Genomic DNA, 17719 nt, shown 5'->3' with positions numbered 1-17719 from the left:
GCCCATCCCGTGGTGCCCCGTTGCTGTCACAGCACCTGCCGGGGGGGGGGGGGGGGACGAGGTGTGTTCTGCAGCGCCCCCTTCAGGGACAGGGACTGGTCCCTCTCCGTCTCTCGTGGCTTGGAACGTGGGGTATCTGTCCACCTGGGACTAGCGGGCAATTTCCTGTGCCCCTGAAAGCCCCCAGCAGAAGCTGCCAGGGTGGGGTGGGCCTTCACCTCCCAGGCTGGGCTTCGTCCCCTCAGCTGGGCTGGCCCGGCTCGTGTGGAGGCCCCGTTGCTGTCGGTGGAGTGTGGACAAGGCCCCTCGATTCTCCCTCGGGGACTTGGGAGCCCCTGTTGCTCCCCTGGTAAGGGAATGGATACCCCTTCCAGCCCTCCTGGCACATATGGGCCAGACCCTCAAATGGAGGGACATAGTGATGACGGAAGACTGCTCTTTTGTGAGGGCAGAGACACACGCCAGTAGACCCAGTGCGGGGTAGGTGTTGACTGGTACCTGGTCCCTCCTGGGCAGTCAGAGGCCTCTGGCCTCTGCGTCTGAGCATGTCAGCCCTAGGCACGGCGTAGGTAGAGAGGCCTTGGCGTGAGGTCTTGGCCTGCTCTGGGGCCTCTCCTGCTGGGCTAGCTTCACTTCCTGTCCCCTGGCAGGTGCAGGGAGCTGGGCTGAGCACCGTGCCCGGGGCGGGGGCACTGTGGCCGGCTCCGTGTTTACCTGGATGGGGGTCCCCGCAGGCAGCCAGCAGCTCTGTGCTTCGTCCCACCTGGATCTCAGGGAGTTCGGGGCCACCAGTGCTGGGCCCTGCCAGGCAGGGAGACCTGCAGTAAGTGGAGAGGGAGCCTTGGCATCGGGTGGGCAGGACCAAGGGGTCATCTGAGCCCCTGGGCACCGGCACAGAGGGGGGCCATCTTGAGAGAAGTTTAGGTGCTTCCGGTGGTGCTGGCCCTCCAGAGCCCCTGAAACCCTGGGCAGGAAGGGCTTGCCCAGTCCAGACGCCGGTGCGGACGCTCTTCGTGTTCAGGGCTAACGTATCAGGTGCTGCCTCTGCCTCTTCCAGCGTGCTGTGGAGGGACCTGCCCTTCCCGGGAGGAGCTGAGGGGACTCGCCTGCCCTGAGAAGGGGCGCTTGCTGCGCTCCCTGCCGCTTCCCCAGGGCCCAGAGGCCAGCATGCAGCGGGCTCGCCAAATGTCTGTTGACTGACTGAGCGAGCTCTGTGCAAGGGACACACTGGTGTTGGTGCTGCCTGGGCATCCTTTCCTCAGCCCTCTGGCCTCTGGGGTGGCTTTTGTCAAGCATGAGGGTCCAGTTCCCTCTCTGGCTTCCTCCATGGTCTGCAGTTGCTTTTAAAACACTTCATTTTCACTGTTTTCTTTCTAAGCTTTTTCATGTCCCTGGTCACTTGATTCCACGTAAGGAACAAGTGGACCTCAGGCCACAAAAGCAAAAGAGGCTGTGAGATGGCAGGCCTGGCTCGGTGCCGGGCTGCAGACAGATGATCACCTACCATCGTGCACTGTCAGTGTGGGTCCAGTGAGGGGGCCTGGGCCCGGGACGCCCGATCAGAGGGCCGCAGGCGAGCAGGAGTGGCCAGTAGGCCGCAGAAGGGCCAAGGGGCCCCAAGGGTCACTGTGGTCAGGGCTGGGCTTGGAGCCTAGGAAGGCACAGTCCTCCATGACCCAGGGCCAAGGGAGGAGGGGACCAGGGTGGACCCCCGGTTGTGAGCTCCATCTCTGGAGGCTGGAGCTGAGCCTTAGGACCTGCCCCCCGCTGAAGGCAGATTCCTGTCTCTAACATGCACGTGCGTGCCCTCACCTGTGAGGCCCTGGGGGCTTGCATCGGTACATCCATGGCCACCCCACACGCTGTCCTGGACACTGGCACCTCTTGTGCCCGCGGGTCCTGGAGCCCTGCCGGGGCTGCTGAGCCAGAAGTGCGTTTGCCTTTTGTCCTCAGTAAGAGGTGGATTTTGCTCATCGGGGTCTGAGTGAAAGCGGACAGGGTAGAGTACCCAGTCCCAGGATGTCCTGTCGTAGCTGCTTCTGGCTGAGGTCAGATGGGGCACTGGGGGGAGCAGCTGGCTCACAGTCCGGGGCCTACAGGGTGTGGCCCCAAGCGGGCGGGGGCTGCTTGGTCTGCTGGGGAAGGGGTGAGCACCAGCCGTGCCCCTGGACGAGCCTGCGTCACGTGGACGCTGCTCGCAGCACGCTCAGGCCTGGTCCTGTCTCTGGGGGGCGGTCCTGGGGGGGCGCGCTGTCGGCCTGGCACGGACCCTGCCTTCCCCGTCTCTTGCTCCTGTGGGCCCCGCTCAGCGAGTTTGCCCCCTACCTGGATCTCCCAGCCACACGCTGTGCTGTCTTCTGGGGCGCGCCTCCCTGGGATGTGCTGGGGCTCCCCTCCCCCTGGGCCCAAGGCCTGCAGGTGGGCTGGGGGCTGGGAGGTGCTCGCTTTCCCCTCTTCCATCCTCTAGAGGGATGGTTAAAAGGGAAGGGAAGACCCACCCCCATAATGTACAGCGACTGTCAGGGAGTAAACTACTCCCATTTCATACAGACGGGTCAGTGTCGTCGCGCGATCGATGGCTCGCACACAGTAATTATAGGAACGAGCGGCATGTGTCGCTTGAGTGAGTTTGAGAAGAGTAGGGTCTCAATCTTTCCTCTAATAGGGCCCCGACAGTCCCAGCACTGCGTGTCTCAGGCTGACAGTGTTGTCATTAAACACCAGGTAGTGCGGGACGACGGAGAAGGCGGCCGCAGGGACAGGCAGCCGACAGCGGCGGTTTGTCATCACCCAGCTGCCCACGCTCCTCTTGCGGCGGTGCCGACCGCTGCTCCCTGACACATGGCCCTGTCGGGCTGCCACTGTGACTTAGTAATCAGGAAACGTTGTTGTTTTTTTTTAATAAATTTATTTTATTTTTTATTTTTGGCTGCTTTGAGTCTCTGTAATCGGTAAACGTGTGTCAGAGGCTGGTCCCCAGTTCAGACAGCAGTGCTGCAGGAAGCCCAGCAGGGTGAGGCCCTGGGCCGGGGGCCACTCCCTCTCCCTCGAGGGCCAGACCTCCCCTCCCAGGGCCTGGGGTCCCCTCCCCGCACCGTTGCAGACGTGTGCACACCGTGTGTGTGTGTGTGTGTGTGTGTGTGTGTGTGTGTGTGTGTGTGTTAGCGAGTACATCCACTCATCCTCCCAGGCAGCCACCTGTGTGTCGGAGTCTGGCAGGGCCTCTCCATGGGCCGCCCGAGCCATTCCCGAGGGACCTGCATGAGTGCTGGCCTCCAGTGGCCCCAGGGTACAGAGCTGGGGTGTCCTGGGTGCCTAGGAGGGGCCTCTGGCTGTCCCGTCACCTCCTCTGTGACTGCCATCGGAGATGAGGGCTGAGCCGCCTGATTGCAGCAGGGCTTTTCTAGTGTTCGAAGTGTCGGGAACCATCAAGCACAGGAAAAGTGGAGTGATTTATTAGACTCATAAAAATTCATACTTTGCGATCCCAGTCATCCCACGTCTGAAGCTTGTTAGAGTGCGGTCCCTGGCAGCTCCCGCCGTGGCAGGGGCGGGGGCGGGGCGTTTGCCTCCTCCTGCCGGCTGCCATCCCTGCTCATTTGGAGAAATGGACAGGCGTCTGCAAGCACGGGAAGAACAGTTCACGGGGCTGGGGATTTGTCATAATATTACTGTGTTCTCGTGGGTGGGAGCAGGACGGCCAAGCCCTGTCACCTGTGTGCTCCCTGCACCTGCAGGGCCTGGGCTGGGACTGGCTGGGGCTGGCTGGGTGCTGGAACACTGAATGCAGTGGGCCCAGGGCTGGCACCAGGTGAGCAGTGCACCCGTGTGAGAATACAGACAGAGGTCTAGGCGTGCAGGGGGATGTCTGGGGGCGCAGGGGGAGGTCTGGGGTGCAAGGGGGTCTGCAGGGGCAGTGAGAGATCTGGGCTGCAGGGAGAGGTTTGGGAGCACAGGTGGAGATCTACAGGCACAGGTGGAGGTCTGGGCGTGCAGGGGAAGGTCTGCAGGTATGTTTCTAGCTGTCTTTATGGGACGGAGCGGTGTGTGTCTTCTAGGCTGATGTCAGTGGGAGTTGAGTCCATCTCTGTCCTTCCTGAGAGACCCCTGAGCAGAGGCCCATTGGCCCAGTGCCCCCTGGCCCAGCCCGGGCCCCATCCTGCTGGGCATGGTGGGCAGGTCATTTTCCTTCCCTAGGCCTTAGTCTTCTGATCTCTTCACCGGGGGGCTGACGTGCCCCATCAGCTCTGCTGTGCGGTGGGCATTGTGGATTCTGTGCGAAGGGGATGCAGGGACAGAGGGTCCTCACTTCTGTTGACAGGGAGGTGACACCTGAGCTGGCCAGAGCCAGTCCTCCCTGGGTCCTTGCCTGTAAACAGTGGAGGGGCCTGGAGGTCTGGGCAGGATGCGGCCCCGCCCCCTGTGGGACTGGCTTCATCTGTGGCTTCGCAGGCAGCGGCAGGGTCCTCCCAGCAGGTGTCTCGCCGGCTCTGCTGCTGGCCCGGCCCTTCAGCGAGACGTGAGGGGCCCGCGGGGGGGCTGCCGTCCCCATCCACCGCCCACCTCCTGGACACCTGCTGGGGACCACCCCTCTGGCGGTTGCTCTGGCTGTGTGGCCTCCTTAGCGCCTGCCTCGGCCTTCCTCTTGCTGCTTCCTGATGGTGGCGGAGCCTCTCCTTGTGGCCCCTGGGGTCTGCTCGCCCCTCCTCAGCCCCAGGGCGCTTTTCACCCCCAAATGCTGTTGTGGCCTTGCTATCTCCAGGACTGTGTCACTGAGGGGACAGCTCAGATGGGGCTGACCTTCGGAAATGCCCTGGTAGACGGGCAGTGTCCAGAGAGGGCAGCGCCCCTCATCGTGTGGGCCGGCAGGGTCTCCCCACCCAGGAGCAGTGCACCCTCACCGGGAGATGCAGCGTCTTGCTTGCGTGGCCTTTGCTCTGGCTCCAGTCACGGTCAGTGCCTCCTGCCAGGCCCGGGGCTCTGCACAGGTGCTGTGGAGGCCTCTCAGAAATGCGTGCCGGCTCTTCTGTGGCCACTTTCCCAAGCGGGCGGCTCGGCCATGGTGGGAGAGAGGCTGCCTGACCCCCGCTTGGCCGGGGTCCTGCACGTCGGCCTCCTGCATGTGGCTTCCTGTCCTGTGTGAGGCCCGCCTGCTGCTGCCGAGAGGGTCAGGAGCCTCTGGGCACCCACAGTCCAGCTGCAGGCCCGGCTTTCCTGTTAGATGGGTGGGAAGGTGAAGCCCTGGAGGGGCTGTGTGATGTGTTCTGAGCTGGGTACCAGGGGCCCGTCTGGGCTCAGTCCCTCCCACTGGCTCTCTGGGGACCCTTCCCTGGCTCAGGCTCTGTGAGCTCATTTCCTGCCCGCTGTCCAGACCCACCTGTCCCCCTCGGCCCGGCCTGTCCTTGTCCCTGTGCTGGCGCAGAGTCTGGGAGCAAGTTGTCCCATCTCCCTCGCTCTGATGGACAATCCCAGACGCCTCCTGCAGCCTCTCAGCGGTCACGGTCCTGGAGCTGTCGTGCCCCGCATACTTGCAGTGGCAACTCTATACTGACTTTGCTCTCCTGTCTCCCTGCTCCCTCTCGCCTGCTTCCAAAATTGCTGCCTTCCAAATACACCGTCTGTACCCCAAACTCTCAGGCTCTGTGCTCAGGGGGACCCAAACTGCGGTAACTGGTACTGGACGGGGGGACTGCAACCGGGCCCTGCTGCTCAGAGGCCCACAAGCCTCTAGTGCAGGGCTGGGGTGAGAAAGCTGGCGCAGCATCAGGAGGCAGGGCCTTTGCGGCGGTAGTTGGAGACAGGGCAGCAGGAGGGGAGCGCAGGGTTACGTGGTCGTTCTTGCCCTCTAGCCATGTGGGGCAGTGGTCTTCGGGAGGCCCGTGGGGTCGCCTGTCCTTTGTAAATGTCGTGGACGGCACTGAGGAGAATGACAGGCTCAGGGCAGCCGCCCCCAGGGGAGGCCAAGAGCCAGAGGCCTCCGTAGCTCTTCTAGAGCGTCAGCTCCCCACTGTGGCTGTGCTGACTGTGGGGCACACGCTTAGCCATAAAGCCAAACACCAAGGCTTCTGAAGACACAGGCTGGCCCATCGCCTTGGTGGAGATTAAGGCCCGGAGAGGGGAGGAGCAGGGCTCTGGGGCGCGGGGTGGGGATGCTTGGCGATGGGTAATCGATCTCAGGTGTGTCTGGACAGACAGCTGGGCGGCTGTGGGAGCTGCTGGCATCTGGGCTCCTGGGGCTTGTCCCATAGCCGCCTCTCTCCTGCCGGCGGCCCCAGACAGTCTCTGTTCAGAGGGGTCCTGGCTCCCTCTCTTCACTCATTATGCAGTGGTGAGATCGGCAGCACCCCTTCTTCTAGTTCTCTCCCTTTGAAGTTCCATAAGAACCTGAACTCCCTCTCAATGCCCCTAGTCGCGGTGAAACAGAGCGAGAGCCGTGACCTCCGTCTGATGGGCTCTGCCATCTGTGGTGGCTCGTTGAGGCCGGGGCCGGGGTCAGCTGGAGGCCGGGCTGCTGCAGACAGCGCCGCCTGACCGGCCACGCGAGCTGCACAGGCCCCGGGAAGGCTGGCGCTCTCCCCAGTTCCGCAGCCCGAGTGCCAGACCGCCTGGGCTCTGCTGCTGTCGGTCCAGTCCCCGCCTCTTGGCCGGTGGCCTCCCTCCCCGGCTCGCTCATGCAGGAGCCGGGCCCTGCTGATAGATGGGCTCACATCCCATTCAGATACGATGCCAGCAGTTTTTTTGTAGTTTGTCTTCCATTGCGGTAGTAAAGTTTTTAATTAGGGAAGCTAATGAGATCGATTAGTCATTAGAAGTGACCTCTGCACGGCAGGGTGGAGAGGGCTGTGTGCGTGAGCCTGATAACGCAGCGCGGGCAATAAAGGCGTGAAGGGTTTGATTTGAGTGAAACGTGCCACGGGGAATACATCACGCGGAGAAAAGAATTACAGCCCTGGGAGCCTGTAATGAAGGGAATTAAACCAACATCCTATCTAAATAACATGATTACCTACACAAACCCTCAGCCTGCCAGGAGGAAAGGGAGCGACTGCTGCCTGCCGGGGCTGCTGCCGGGGCAACCCTCCAGCACCACAGGGCCGGGGGGAGCCCGGGTGCCCTGCCCACGGGGAGCTCGCCCATGCCTGCCGCTCTGCCTTTGCACTGGGTTCAAGGTTCCGGTCCCTGTGTGCCATGCGTGGTCTGAGGAGCTCTCACTCCTATCAGCCGTAGGATGGGGGGCGACACCAGCCGTCTGTCCGCCCTGCTGAGCTCTCTGTGCCCTCAGCGTGGGCGCCCTGGCCTGTTCTCTGCAGGGCCGCTGTCCTGAGTGCTTCCACCCCCACAGCCAGGCTGCTCATGGGGAAGACCAGGAGGGTCTGCGGGGCCAGGCTGTGAGGGTCACAGCCCCACTCTGGGGGGCGGGGCATGGGCTGCTGTGCCCTCCCCTCTGCCTCTCGGGATCGCGGGGGCTGGGGTCTGACGGGGGCCGAAGTCTGGGAGGTGACACTTAGCCTTTTAAGAGGGAGGCCTACTTTATTACTTTGTATTTACTTAGAAGTGGTTATCAGGTACTAATAAGTAAAATGCAGTAAGTTAGTGAAAAGGTAAATTTCACAGTGGGGCTGCATTGCAAAGGAATGTTATAAATACTGATGCCCGTTAACAGCAGGAATGAGGGCCAGGCCCAGAGGTGGTATGTCCCAAGAGGAACTTTGCGGAATGCAGAGTCCAGTCCCTTGGGCATTGGGGGCTGGGGGCTTCCTGGAGGAGGTGGCATCTGGTGGAACAGGGAGGGGGATGGGAGAAGCCGATGTTGTGCGTCTGGGCGAAGGGGGGTGAAGCTGGCCAGGCCTGGGGCTCCCGGTGCTCAGGATGAAAACAAAGTTGTTGAGGCCCTGCCCCAGCACAGCCCAGCCCTCCTTCCCACCCTGCACACTGGTGCCCCCGAGCTGCAGAGCCAGGGCCCTGGGGCTCTAGGGTGCGTGTTGCAGCCCAGGCTGGCAGGTGGTGGCTGGTGTGGGAGCCCCCCGCCTCAGAAGGGGGCCGAGGGCGGGTGGCCCCAGCGGTGGCGGAGGGGATAGGCAGGTGGGCTGTCCAGGTGCAGAGGCTGTGGGAGCAGGGAGTGGGTTTGGAGGCCATGGTGTCAGCGTGGGGCTTGGCAGTAACTTAGAGGAATTCCCGTGTTCCTGAGTGCTTAGTTGGAACAAGCTATTATTGATTTTCATTGGTCTCTTCTTGCTTGTAAGACCTTGAAAATTCAATTCAACAAACATTTATTTACTGGTGCCCCCTGTGTGCTAGGCTCTCCCATACATCCCAAATGTGTGGGGGCTGCCTGGAGCTAAAGAGTCCCTCGCTTTGGTCACTCAGCAGGATCAGGCATCCCGGGTGATGCCCGGTGCTTCTGCCGAGCTTCCCTCTTTCTCCCTGACTGCCCCCTGAGCTGCCACCCTTGGAAGGAGAGAGAGATGGAGACGGAGACTGTGGGATGCTGGCCTGGCCTGGCGCGAACTTCTGTGGGCCCCTGCCTCCAGTCCCGGGGGCAGAGGCGTCCTCCGCTCTCAGCACTCCCTGGGCCTTGCAGCCCCACGTCCACCCCGACCCCGGCTGGGTGCGTGGACCTGCACATGCTGCTCCTCTGGTCTGGGGGCTCTCAGGGGGGCTCTGAGCTGTGCTGTGTCCTGGCCTTCTCACGTGGGTGCGCGGGAGCCCTGTTAGAGGCTGCAGTGCCCCAGGGATGGTTTTGGGGACACCTGAGGGAGGGGCTCTTCCAGCATCTGGACAAGGAGGCATAGTGCTGTCCTGATGGCCGTGCAGGTGCGGTAGCTCCCGTGGGGCGAACTTGTCCTGCCTGCTCCCAGGCAGGCCCCGCACCCCACCGCCCATCAGGCTGGGTGAGCCTTGGAGAGCAGGCATCTGGGCCAAGGTGCTGATTGCTGACTGGGGGAGGGCCTGGCTGTGGGCTGGTGGTCTGTTGTGTTTAGGGCTCTGGAAGGTGACTTCTACCCAGTGTTGCTGTCGCTGTTCACTGAGCAGTCACCGCTCTTCGTGGAGTTTGCGGGTGCCGGGAGGATATGTCCTTGGGGCCCAGGGGAGCAGGTTCGGGTCGTGGAGCACCGGTTTGTGCTGTCAGGGAGCGGGGTGGCTGTCCCCGAGCAGCCAGGAGTGTGGGAACCTGTGGGTCTGGCACCACCGTGCCCCTGCTGGACCCCAGGCGGCCTTCAGCTGAGGGTCAGCTAATTCTTGCCCAGGGATCATAGGCCTGTCCTTGTGCCGAAGCTCTGGTGGTGAGAGCACGTGTGTGTTTTCCTGGCCTCCTTGTCTCTGCCCCTTCCCATTCACCCTCCCCCCACGCCCCTCACCCCCTGCCTGGCTGTGCTGCCCAGAAGCTGTCTGCTGCTGGGGTGGCTGGTAGGGGCCCCCCTTCCAAGCAGAGCCCTGGGCTCCGTGCAGGCAGGTTAGGTGGGGCCACAGGGAGGCGCCTTTGGGAACCAGGGTCCGAGCAGCCTGGCCTGAAGGGCTGGGGTGCTGGGTCGGTCACAAGAGGCAGCAGCGCCCGTGTTCCCGTGCTGCGTTAGCTTTAATTATCTGGGCAGTTAGAGCTGTATATTATGAAAGTCGGGCAATTAGATGCGTTCCTCATAGCTATGGGGAAATTGCTGGCTATCAAGTGGAAGGGAACTGGGGCAAAACAGATCCCTGTTAATTGCATGAAACATTCAGCAAGAAATAAAGCTGTGGTGTACATCACCCTGCAAAATGTTCTGAAAACAGAAGTGATTAAGTACGTAAATCTACATGGACACCCGGTGAGGGTTCCCAGAGAGGGCGGTGAGCGCTTCACGCCCGCAGCCTCGCGGACCCGACCGTGGGCCCCTCCTCACTGCCCACGGGGAGCACCGGCCTGCCACGCCAGCTGCTGCAGCTGGCCGCACCCGCCCCACTTGCTCTCCTGGAGGCCGCGCTGGCCGCCTCCGGCTCCGGCAGCCCGGGGCTGCTGAGCTCTCTGGGAGTGGGCGGGGGCTTGGATCAGGGGGTGATGGGAGGCCCCACCGACCTCCACTGACCACCCGTGTCTGGGTTTCCCTGCAGCCTCCAGCCTGCACGGCCAGCGGACCCCTCCCACCAGCAAAGTGATCAAGACTCGCTACCGCATCGTCAAGAAGACCCAGGCCTCACCTCTCAGCCCCGCCCCCGGGCCCCTGGCCCCGCCCTCCTGGCGGGCACTGCGGCTCTCCCTGTCCAGGTAGGAGGCCTGTGGCTGCTGGGCTCCAAAGTGCAGGGCGGGGCCTGAGGACCGAGCACACCCCCAGAAGTGCTTGGTCTACAGTTGTTGGCTGGGGAATGGGCTGATTTTTCTGTCTAGCAATTTCTGCACGAGACGTGTGGCCGGCCTGTGTGTGCTGTGCACTCACGCAGACACGCACGCTCCCTGTCCGTTAGCAGCAAGCTGCCAGCTTGGGGCGGGGGGTGGGGTGGTGGTCTGGGAGCAGCCGCACCACCTGGGTGTCCCTCAGGGAGAAGCTTCTGGTGAGAGAGGCTGGGCCATCTCACTATCAATGTATTGATTGTTACGGGCAGGGGGTGAGGCTGTGTGCCTCTCCAGCCGCCCGCACCAGGGTCTGGCCCGCACGCTGAGCGCTGTGGCCTCGCTCCAGGCTGCTTCTGCTGGAGGGCATGTGTGGTGCGGTCGGCTCCCTCTTTTCTTCTGGGTCCCCTGGGCCCAGAAGCAGGAGGGCTGCAGAGGTTGGGGTGCGGCTCCTTCCTTCAATGAGGCAGGCGAAGGGGTGACAGCCTGGGTGGGTTGGAATCAGACAGTGGCAGGTCCCCTCCCTCTGTCCTTCTGGGGAGCGGTGTGGGAGCCCCTTGGCCCGGTGTGGGCTTCCAGCTGGCTGCGCTGGGCACTCCAGAGCACGTGGCCTCGGGCCTTGGGGCCAGGGGGCCATTGTGCCCCAAAGGGCTGGGCCACGGGGCAGAGCAGCTATAGTCCTGGGCAGGGGCCATCCTGCCAGCCCCCCCCGGGCCCCCCACTCTCTGGACATGGGAGAGGAGGTGCTGGCCTACTGGCCCATCGTAGGTGTGCCCGGAGGTCAGCGGTGGCCACTGCCCTCCTCCCTTCCCACCAGGCCACACGAAACTTGGCCCTGCTACCGACTTTTCTGGAGGCAGTAGCTGGAAGTATATTTTAAATTAATTTTACTGCACTTTTTGTAGTATTTTTGTTTTAAATAGATTTATAAGCATCTTGGGGGCTATTTCTACAAATTTATGAAGATAATTTTCACTCTCTCGATAAGGTTAAATTTACACCTTCTATTTCCATATTAATTCACAGTGCTAAGTGGGTCTAATTTTCTTCCGTTCTCCTATCTAGTGAGCGTGGCCTTTCCTAATGCAATTTCCCCCTCACTAAATCACTGTGATCGGGAGTCATGATCGAGCTAAATTAACTTAAATTAATTTACTTAACGAGAGCCCCAGATCTTCGTGAATGAGGTTCAGATTTATTGATTCTTGCTCCTCTCTCCCCCCCTGCAGTCGGCCTTCCTGCCCGCGTTGGCAGCCCTGGCCTGGCCCCGCCTCTCCCAGGGGGCCTGGCTGGGGGCCGGGGGTGACCTTCGTCAGGGAGGCACCAGCGGGCCTCTCCTTCCTGGCCTCTGAGTGCCACGGAGGCCCAGGTGTGGGTCCGGCTGGCCCAGTGTTGAGTGTGCCAGGCCCTGATGTGGCCACTGGGCAGGAACAGGTGCCAGGCTCAGGGGTCGAGGGCCCCTGAGGAGGGAGGTGGCTGGGGGCGCCCCCGAGGCAGCAGCCGCCTCCTACTTTCAGCCGGAGTGTCAAGCCCGTCAGGCCGAGAACAGCCCGGTCAGCAGCAGGGCGGGGGGTGTGCCTTCCCCTCAGTTCTGGAGACAGGCGGGGGCTGCCTCATGGACAGGTGTGTGAGGTCCGCACTCGGGTCAGGTGGATAGGACGGGCCATCAGGACAGGCCCAGCCCAGCTGCCAGCCCCGCCCGGCCACTGCTTGCCTCAAGCTCCCAGCGAAGGTGGTACCGGGCCTTATGGGGAGGGCGCGCCCCTAGATGGCTGTGTGTAGCCCCGCCAAGGGCCGTGCCGAGTGCCCGATGGCTCAGGCCCCGCAGCCCTGGCCTGTGCTTGGTGTCTGGGCACTCTGAGGCAGGATCCCAGCTGCACCAGGCCCCAGTGCCCTCCCTGGGCATGGAGGTGCGGCCGAGCCCACGCCAGGATGGCCACGTGTGCACTGAGGGCATGTGTGGGCTGTGCTCGGTGAGGCCTCCCTCCGCCCGCCTGCCTCTCTGCAGGCCTGCCTGACCCATCGCCACGCAACTGGGAGGCTCCTTGAACCCAGAGCCCTGGACCCTGAGGGCCTGGCCTCTGGACGTGGTCTGCGGGGCAGCAGGGCCGAGCGGCCAGGGCACCCTGGGAAGCGTGGGTTGGGCTGCCAGTGGCCCGGGCTTCCTATGCTCAAGGCCACCTGTGCCCTGGCGAGGCTGCCTTCTCAGCAGTTGCCACCCTCCAGCTGCCCAGCCTGCCGTCGGCCGTACACGCCAGGCTCAGCTTGTCGAGGCAGCAGGAAGGGCTTGTCTCCAGGGCCGGAGGCCAGTCTGATGCCCTCCCACCCTCCTCCTTCAGCTCCATCAGAGCTGGGGCTGCCTGTGTATGGTCAGCAGGTCCCAGAGAGGTTCTGGGGCCACCTGGCCTTGGCCTCTGTCCTGTGCAGCTGCAGGTTCCTCAACTCTCCCTGGCAGAAGGTCGGGGTGCTGGTGGCTGGACTGAGGCCAGTGTGGGCTACGGGCTGCTGCAGTGATGAGAAAGCAGGGCAGTTCCACCAGGCAGCGGGGCTGAGCCCAGGAACCAAGGGCTCTTCTTGGGCCTCCCGATCTGTGTCCCCCATGGAGAGAGGACACCTCCGAGGGGCGGGCTGGCAGGCAGACCCCAGCGGTTCTGGAAATCTCAGTGGGCAGAGTTGGGGGCTGGTGGACACAGGTGGGAGGTGAGGCGGGTGGCCCAGCAGCTGAGTGCCAGTGTTAGCATGAGGTGGCCCTGGACCCCACCCCCCTGCAGACCCCTCACTGTGAGTCTCTGCAGAGAGGAAGCTGTGTGTGCGTGGCGGGGGCTGCCAGCCTGGGGGAGCCCAGGGAGCCCCCGGTAGGTGGCACACAGCGTGTGACCCTGGGCTCAGCCCAGACCCGCGCCTGACGGCCATGGCCTTGGCAAATCCCTGCCCTCCCTGTGCGACGAATGCCAAGCCCCTCGTAGCGGTGGGGACGCCACGCTGAGTCCCGCACCGCGAGGGGCCTGGTTTTAGAAAGACTTCAGAGGTGGCGGGGCTGCTGCGAGCCCTCTCCCGAGAGGGATGCAACAGGGCGCTGCCCAGGCTGGAGACGGGCCCCTCCTCCACTCTCAGCACGGCCCTCACTCATGTTGGGGCCCCTCGCCTTCCAAACGCTTGGGGCGGAGCCGGTGGCCTCAGGAGAGGCACGTTGCGTTTGAACGCTGAAGCGTTCTCCTCTCCTCCCCACCCTGCTGGCCCTGGGTCAGGGCGGCACGGCTCCCTGCCCGCTCCCTGCTCCGGGGGGGCTCGGGAGTGGGCATCCCCAGGCCTGGCTCCTGGTGTCTGGGAAGAGGCAGAGGGTTGCAGGGTCCTTGGCCTCTTCCCCTCCCTGGAAGCCCGTGTTCCGCACCGTGACGTGAGCCACCGTGGCGGCGTGGCCGCCACTGACAGTGCTGTCCCGGGCGGCAGGCTGCACGTCTGCCTTGCAAGGCGGCTTTGCACTTTGTTTCCCGGTTTAGACAGAAACCTACTCTGAGCCCCATGTCAGTTTTGGCCTAATATGTGGGGAGCTGAGGGGCCACGTGGTAGCCCACATTCACAGCAGGAGTCCTGGGTCCCCTTCCCCCCACCAGCTGTCTGGTCTGTGGTGAGGCCCTGACTCCAGAAACACCCGAGAGGAGAGTCAGCTGGAAGTAGGGCAGTTGGCCCATCAGTTCTGTCGGCCGGTCAGCCCTCGTCCACGTTGGGGCAGACGGAGGGTGGGAAACCGCCGGGCAGCAGCTCCTGGACGCCGTGGGCACTGCCCATCCCATTGAGAGCCATGGGCTGGATGAGGCAGCCGCTGCCCTGGCCAGGGGAGCGTGTGGAGGCCGGAGCAGGAGGCACACAGGGTGGGGGGTGGCTGCCCCTCCTGGGGAGGACTGTGGCCTGAGTGGGGCAGAATCCTCGGCACCACGGCTCCGGCTTTGGGGCTGCCTGCGTGCAGGGGGAGTGGAAGCTGGCCCGGGCAGGCCGGGTCCAGGGCCCCAGGAGGCGTGGCTGGGGCTCGAGGACTGCACAGCGCCGCTGCCCAGAGCTGGCTCCCAGGACCTGGGCAGCAGGGGGGCCCACGAGCACACCCCGGGGCTGAGGCACACACTAAGCGAGGATTTAATTTTTTTTGTTCTAAGATCTGTGGATTTGCCTGTGTCCTCGCCAGCTTCCAGCAAGTTCATTAATCTGAACTGAAGCTGAAATGTGACTTTTTTTATCCCTAAACTGCCTGTCACTTTTTTTCTTTCCAAATTCATTTGACATGAAAGTGCAGAAGAAACAGGAGCCCCTGTGCTTAAGCAGGTGAGTCTGGCGGCTGCTCCATCCCGACTACAAATGGTGCTGTCACAGGGGCTGCCGCTTGCTGGGCTGCCTTATTTTATTTTATTTTTGTGTCTGTGTGGTAAATCTTAAGTAACCTCTGGGCAGTTTGACAAGGTTTGGGCTGCGATTTTTTTTTTTTTTTTGCGGTACGCGGGCCTCTCACTGTTGTGGCCTCTCCTGTTGCGGAGCACAGGCTCCGGACGCGCAGGTTCAGCGGCCATGGCTCACGGGCCCAGCCGCTCCGCGGCACGTGGGATCTTCCCGGACCGGGGCACGAACCTGCGTCCCCTGCATCGGCAGGCGGACTCTCAACCACTGCGCCACCAGGGAAGCCCACGAGTCATTATTAAAGAGGAATTCGGGGCGAGGATGGGCAGTGTCCCTGTGGGGTGGCCTCGGCTCCACGTCCTCCCTTCACGCCTACCCTTGCCGGCTCCCTGGAGAGCAGGAGGCCAGCCTTGGCCCTGCTCCGCCTCCTTCTTACCTCCGGTTACCGGGGTGTTGGGCAGCTCGGGCTGCCGTAACGAAACGCCTCGCACGGGGCGGCTTATGCCACAGGTGTGTGCTCCTCACGGTCTGGAGGCTGCACGTCTGAGGTCAGGGTGCTGGCTGGGCCCATTTCTCCTCCAGGTTGCAGACAGCCACCCGCTCGCTGTGTCCTCGTGTGGAGGGAGAGCAGAAGGCTCGGGGGTCTCAATGAGGACGCGAATCCCATCACGGGGCTCCACCCTGACGACCTCATCTCACCCTCGTCACCTCCCAAAGGCCCCGCCTCCAAACAGCATCACAGTGGGTTTAGAGCTTCAGCACAGGAATTGAAGGGGGGACACAGCCTTCAGCAGAGAAGGGAGTGTCCTGTGCAGACCAGCAGAACCGGGGTCCCCACAGCCTTCTGCCCTGCCCTGAAGGGGGTGGCAGTTAGAGGGACCCCGGGCAGAACCCTTCTGGGGAAGCAGTGTTCCCTTCCAGTCGCCTCCACCATGGCCAGAGTCTCTTTGGCGAGGCCCCAGCCTGATGGTGTGCAGAGACCCCTCCCGGCTCAGCCCGGGCCGCAACCCTGTGACGGAGCTAGTAGGGTGCCCAGTGCTGGGCAGCGGGGCTCCCCTGCAGATCCCTGCGGGCAGCCGTCCTGTGCGGCGAGTTCTCTGCCCGCAGCACGCGCCTCCCAGCAGGCAGAGGGTCAGGAAGCAAGCAGAGGATGAGCGAATACTTTCAGGGGGTGGCGAGCGCTGGGAAGCGCTGAGACTCACCCAGGGTGGACGGACCACCAAGGAGCCCAGAGAAGGCTCCTCTGGGGCTGGGGCCAGCGAGGTCCGTGTGGGCCACACTGTGAGGGCCTTTCCCGGGGGGCTGGGAAGGAGCCCGGGATGTCTGCTCAGAGGGCAGCGGAGGCTGGTGTGGAAGGTGGGACCTGGGCCCTGCTGCTGGACCCGCAGGGGCTGGGGAGATGTCGGTGGGGGCTGCGACCCTTCCTCCCGGCGGCCCCCCTTCCCAGGCTGTGACTGCTGTGTGCAGGCCCTGGGCACACACCGTGGCCGACCTTGACCTTGACCTGGCTTGCATGGTCCTGGGGGTGCCCGCCTGCCTCTGATGTGGAGGCTGGGGAGCTGCACGCCGCGCCTGGCTCCGTCCAGCCCTGTGCCTCTAGCTGCCCCACGACAGCTCTGCCCGTGGGCGACTTGTACTGACAGCCGAGGAGGCTGCCGGGCCGAGCACCGCTCCGGCTGCCTGTGAAGGGGCTGAAGGGGTTGTGGCGAGTGGGTAGCAGAGCTCTGGACTGGTTCTGTTACAGCAGAAAGTGCCCGTCTCAAGCGAGGAGAACGTTCCCCTGGTCTCACCGGGACGCCCCCTGGGCTGAGGGTCCCGGATGACCGCTTCGGGCCCCGCCTGATCCGTCGGCAGCGGGCAGTCAGGACTGTCCTGGTTTCGTGTCAGAGGCAGGGTTTCCCCGCCGCCCGCCCCCACCTGGCTTGTGCCCGGGGTTGGGGGCAATGAGAGTGGAGGAGTGGGACAGTAGGGGTCCCCCAACACGTTCTGTGGAGCCTGCTCTCTGCCCTGATGGGGCTGTCCCCTCCGGGAGAAGGGCCTTCCATCTGGGCTGGAGCTTGGGGGCTGTTGGGGTTGTGGCTTTCAGTTGGGTGGCACCTGAGCATTTTCTTTGCCTGGTCCCTGTGTGTTGCAGCTCAGGCCTGGCGGAGCAGAACAGGCAGAGTCCCCAGGCGGGTGGCTAGTGGCTCCCAGCTGCCCCTGGGCCTGCGGAAGAGGAGCCAGTCCACTCGCTCCCCAAGTGTCCGTAGAGGGCCTGTCCTGTGTCAGGCCCCTGCCTGCTTGGAAGCTGCGGCCCAGGGCCCTGCTGCCCACTGACCACCACTCTCTCTGCCTGGCCCTGCAGATGGTCGCCACTGGGCTGTAGCCCTGCTCTGTGGCTTGTGGCCTGAGTGGGCCACTTTTATGTCAGCACATTGGGGGCAGCGCCCTGTTGCTGCTGACCACCCCTCAGCCCCAGGAGAGCTGTGAGCCCGGGGCTGTCGTGTGGGAGGGATGCACGGAGGAGCCAGGGCGGGCCTGGGCCAGTGGGCAGGGCGGGGACGGGGGCTGTCGCCGTGCGCTGCTGGCTCACTCCTGGTCCCTCCTAATCAGTGTCTTGCGTTTAATTTTGGGGGGTAACTTTATTTCACATACTTCTGAACTTATAGAAAAGTTGCAAAAGTAGTACATGGAACTGCTGTGTATTCTTCACCTAAATCCACCGGTTATTTGTGCCTTGCTGCGTCTGCTGTCTTGTTTCCACTCTCTGCACAGACCACCGTTTGTGAGGACATTGCAGCCTCGGTGCCCTTGACCAGGGCAGCAGAGGTCTCCTCGGGTGTGACGAGACTCAGCTTCGCCGTTTGGGCAGGAGCGCTGTGGGTCCCTCTAGGTGTTTGTGGCGTCGAGCCTGTGTGGGCGTCCTGTTCCTTGCTGGGCCTCACCCGCTCCTTCGAGACCCTTAGTGATTTCCAGCCCCTCGTTCCTTGTGTATCGGGTTGGTCGGGTTCCTGTGAGGAACTGCTGTCCCTTATCTCCTGTTGCCAC

The 17719-nt window shown here is 63.2% G+C and overlaps 2 protein-coding genes across 2 annotated transcripts in view; one reads left to right on the top strand and one right to left on the bottom strand.

Moving 5' to 3' along the window:
* The window catches only part of ZNF623 (zinc finger protein 623), a 281848-nt gene that overhangs the window by 106105 nt on the left and 158024 nt on the right, over positions 1–17719 (bottom strand).
* Positions 1–17719, top strand: part of ZC3H3 (zinc finger CCCH-type containing 3) — a 79453-nt gene that overhangs the window by 19416 nt on the left and 42318 nt on the right. Inside the window, exon 4 of the mRNA XM_065895284.1 lies at positions 10090–10243. Coding sequence (XP_065751356.1) covers positions 10090–10243 — 154 coding nt within the window. The remainder of the gene's footprint in view (positions 1–10089; positions 10244–17719) is intronic.

This window comes from Phocoena phocoena, chromosome 17 (genome assembly GCF_963924675.1).
Source record: "Phocoena phocoena chromosome 17, mPhoPho1.1, whole genome shotgun sequence".
Lineage (NCBI taxonomy): Eukaryota > Metazoa > Chordata > Mammalia > Artiodactyla > Phocoenidae > Phocoena > Phocoena phocoena.
This window is presented reverse-complemented; position numbering and strand designations above follow the sequence as displayed.